This window comes from Chiloscyllium plagiosum, chromosome 25 (genome assembly GCF_004010195.1).
Source record: "Chiloscyllium plagiosum isolate BGI_BamShark_2017 chromosome 25, ASM401019v2, whole genome shotgun sequence".
NCBI lineage: Eukaryota > Metazoa > Chordata > Chondrichthyes > Orectolobiformes > Hemiscylliidae > Chiloscyllium > Chiloscyllium plagiosum.
The window spans coordinates 14,061,485-14,065,480 of NC_057734.1; the positions used below are offsets into that span (position 1 = coordinate 14,061,485).

Here is a 3,996-nt window from a genome sequence, read left to right on the forward strand (position 1 = left end):
CAAAAGAAGCATTTAGATTTGGATCTCCATGGCGATTAATGGATGCATCACAAAGAGGGGTCCTTATAAACCGTCTAGCTGATCTCATTGAGCGTGATCGAGCATATTTGGCAGTAAGTACTCCTTGTGTTGTTGCACTTGGGAGTCTATATTACTTTGCCTTTGCTGTAATGCTTTGCAAACGTTTTTCCCAAGCATTCCCAAATTCTGTCCTAAAATTCCTTTTAGGATTTAATATTTCCTGGGTTTTTTTCCACTTGGTTTTTCAACACGAACGGGACTTTTCAAATTGACTGGGACCACATCCCTAACAGTAACACCTGTCCTTCAGCTTCTTATTTATCTATGATTTCAGATGTATTGGTACAGGAATCAAACAATTTGGTCAATGTACAGCTATATACAAAAAAGGGGATAATTCTGGTTGTGGAAACTAAAGTGATTTCCATCCTCTCCGTTGGGGTAAGATCCTGGTCTCCATCCTCCTGAAGAATTTGTCCTGGTGTTAGGTTCTTTTCCTGAGGTTTCACACACGAGATGCAACTTGCACGCACCAACTTCTGCCAACAGTTAAAGCCTGTACAAGTTAGGTGACCCCTTTGACTCTCTTTGCAGGCATATGAAGTCGAGTCAGAGGCCCCAAACCAAGGAAACGCATCCCCTTTGTAAAGGTCAGTTGGTAATGCTAGCAGGTAGCCAACTGCATGTTACTCCAGGTACAATGGTAAGATGAGGTCATCCTCTGAGATAATGTAAATGCACTAATCCTGAGGAATTGTTATGCAAATGATTTCCTGACTGATTTCCCAAGACAATGTAGGTGTGATATGTCCTTGCTTTGGGGGATGGCTATGAAAGCAATTTTGAATGGAAGGGACTGAATGAAAGTTTTTTTTTGATAAAAGCAGGAGAGTAGTAGTGAATGGCTGGCTAAATCCACATTCCTGTATGAATGTCACCCCCACCCAAAGACAGTACAATTAACCCTTTAAATTTACATTAATGTTCAGAGTACAATTTAATCTTTTAACATTACATTCCATCTATCATTCCATGATAACTACCTAGATGACACTGCCAGCCTTCATAAGACTCTGGCAGTTGGTATTTAAGCAAGTTACACTCACACAACATGCAAAATTACTAGTCCATGCAGTAAGTAGAATTTGCAGAATCCATCCAAGTGGGGGAAAAAGTTCACCAGTAAGATTCTTAAATCTACAGTCCTTCGTGACCACTCCACCCCTCCAAGTTGAATGGAAACGAGCCAGTTATCTAAAATCTCCTTTAGTAAATTTTAACCTGAAAACAAAATCCAGTCTGTCCTTCAGCATGACTCCATGGAGAAATCTGAATTCTTGGATAAGGGCAGTTAAATATTTAACAAAACTGACGAGACTTCCATCCTTGCAGAGATGCTTCAGATGGAGAATACCAGCGCATCTGAGCATGAAGTGCTGTAGCTGCAGGCTAGCTGAAAGCAGCATTCTTTGCTGCTTATGTCCCCGCTCTGCTGTCAAACGTAACAAATCCAACAGGCTGTTGTGATGTTAGCTTGATCAGTGAGCCTTCATATCCCTTAAATAATTGAAAGACAAGGTAAAGCTCATGTGGTTTACGGTCCATAGGAAGGCCACTGACAAAAAACATACTGACCTCCTCTTCACTGTTGTTAGCTACTTAATTTTTTGTGCCCATGACTTTGGGGGGCTGATTGAATCTGTTGGATCAGAATGTGAAGGGGTGGGCATGCTCTGAAGGCGTGCTTCTCCTGTGAATGGAGAAACTCCAGAGATTATGTCAGCTGCTGAAAGTATCTCTGCATTTCCTCTCTCATTCCTTGCTAAGGTGGCTACCAGTATGAAGACAGTCATACGTTTAACTACATTAAATTGTCTGTCTATTTCAGCATTCTCAGTCATCTTGAAGTCTGTTACTGTGTTTACTATTTATGATATCAAGTTTTTTATAATCCATAAACTTCCAAATTGTACTGCCTAAACAATTCAGTCAATTATAAACAACAATCAATGCTCCTAAAATCAAACTGTTGGGGACCTCATTCAGGCTAGTCAAAAAATGTTTTTCTTTAACAAATTAATACTTGGTTAATGTGAAAGCTGTCAGGAAAGGTATTTCAAAAATCTGGCACAGCAAGAAAACAACAATGTTTCCTGAAGAATCCAAACTTCTTTTTTCCAGTAGACTCTAACCCCCTTTCTCACTTTACTTCTCACGGGGACTCGAACCCCTTTTCTTACTCTATATGTTTGCGGACTCTAACTCCAATCGAAACCCTTTTCTCGTGCACGGCGACGAATTGGTGTGCAAGTGTGAGAGTTACCTCAAAGATTCCGTCGCCACCAAGTCCCAGGAAATGAGGGGTCAACTGTGTTAAGTTTAGAAAGAGATAAAGGTGAATCTTACCTTGTGGGCCCATCCTTCTCTTGCAACTAACAGTCAGACAATCACTTTTTTTCAGTCCACCTGGGAGCTCCGTGTATGTTGGAATCCCACCGCTGCCACCTTATACAGTCATGGAGCCATAGAGATGCATAGCACGGAAACAGACCCATCAGTCCAACTCATCCATGCTGACCAGATATTCTAACCTAATCTAGTCTCACCTGCCAGTACGCTGCCCAAATACCTCCAAACCCTTCATATTCACTTGCCCATTCAGATGCCTTTTAAATGTTGCAATTGTACTAGCCTCCACCACTTCCTCTGGCAGCTCATTCCATACATGTACCACCCTCTGCATGATAACTTTGCCTTTGGGTGTCTCTTATATTTTTTCCCTCACCCTAAGTAGATGCACACTAGTTCTGGACTCATCCCATCCCAGGAAGAGACCTTGTCTGTTTATCCTATCCATGCCCCTCATGATTTTATACACCTCTATTAGTTTGCCCCTCAGCCTCTGATGCTCCAGGGAAAACAGCCCCAGCCTATTCAGCCTCTCCCTTTAGCTCATTCTACAAACCTGGCAACATCCTTTTGAATCTTTTCTGAACCCTTTCAAGTTTCACAACATCCTTGCATGCCATTTTCCAAAAGTGGCCTAACCAATGTCCTGTATAGCCACACGACCTCCCAACTCCTGTACTCAGTACTCTGACCAATAAAGGAAAGCATACCAAATACCACCTTCACTATCCTGTCTACTTGTGATTCTTATTAGGTTCTTTTCCTGAGGTTTCATATACGAGATGCAATCTCTGCAAACAGTTAAATTTTATTAAAGCCTGTACAAGCTAGGTGACCCCTTTGACCCTCCTTGCAGATGTACAAAGTGGAGGCAGAGGCCCCGAATAAAAGAAACATCCCACCCCACCCCCAATAACCACATGTTGCCCCAGGTACAATGGTAGGATGAGGTCATCCTTGGAAATGTAAATGTAAATGCATTAATGTTGGGTAATTGTTATGCAAACTATTTCCTGACTCTGTAATTCCCCAAGACAATGTAGATGTGATATGTCCTACCTTCAGGGGATGGCTATGAAAGCACTTCTGAATGGAAGGGACTAAATGAGAGTTTAATTTGATAGCAGTAGAGTAGTAGTAAATGGCTGGCCAAATGAAGTGTGAGCCATCCACATTCCTGCATGAATGTAACCCCCACTCAGACAGTACAGTTAACCCTTTAACATTAAATTGTGCACTCTGAACATTAGACTAATGTTTGAAGATTAGACTAATGTTTGAAGATTAGACTAATGTTTGAAGATTAGACTAAATGTTTGAAGATTAGACTGGAAACCCAATATTTCCAACCATATTCTGGGTACTGAAGGCATGGGAGGAGAAAGTGAGGACTGCAGATGCTGGAGATCAGAGCTGAAAATGTTTTGCTGGAAAAGCAGCAGGTCAGACAGCATCCAGGGAGCAGGAGAATCGACGTTTCGGGCATGAGCCCTTCTTCAGGAATGAGGAAAGTGTATCCAGCAGGCTAAGATAAAAGGTAGGGAGGAGGGACTTGGGGGAGGGGCG

At 42.0% G+C, this 3,996-nt stretch overlaps 1 protein-coding gene across 1 annotated transcript in view; it reads left to right on the forward strand.

Moving 5' to 3' along the window:
- Positions 1 to 3,996, forward strand: part of LOC122562400 (aldehyde dehydrogenase, mitochondrial-like) — a 45,621-nt gene that overhangs the window by 6,974 nt on the left and 34,651 nt on the right. Inside the window, exon 2 of the mRNA XM_043715257.1 lies at positions 7 to 113. Coding sequence (XP_043571192.1) covers positions 7 to 113 — 107 coding nt within the window. The remainder of the gene's footprint in view (positions 1 to 6; positions 114 to 3,996) is intronic.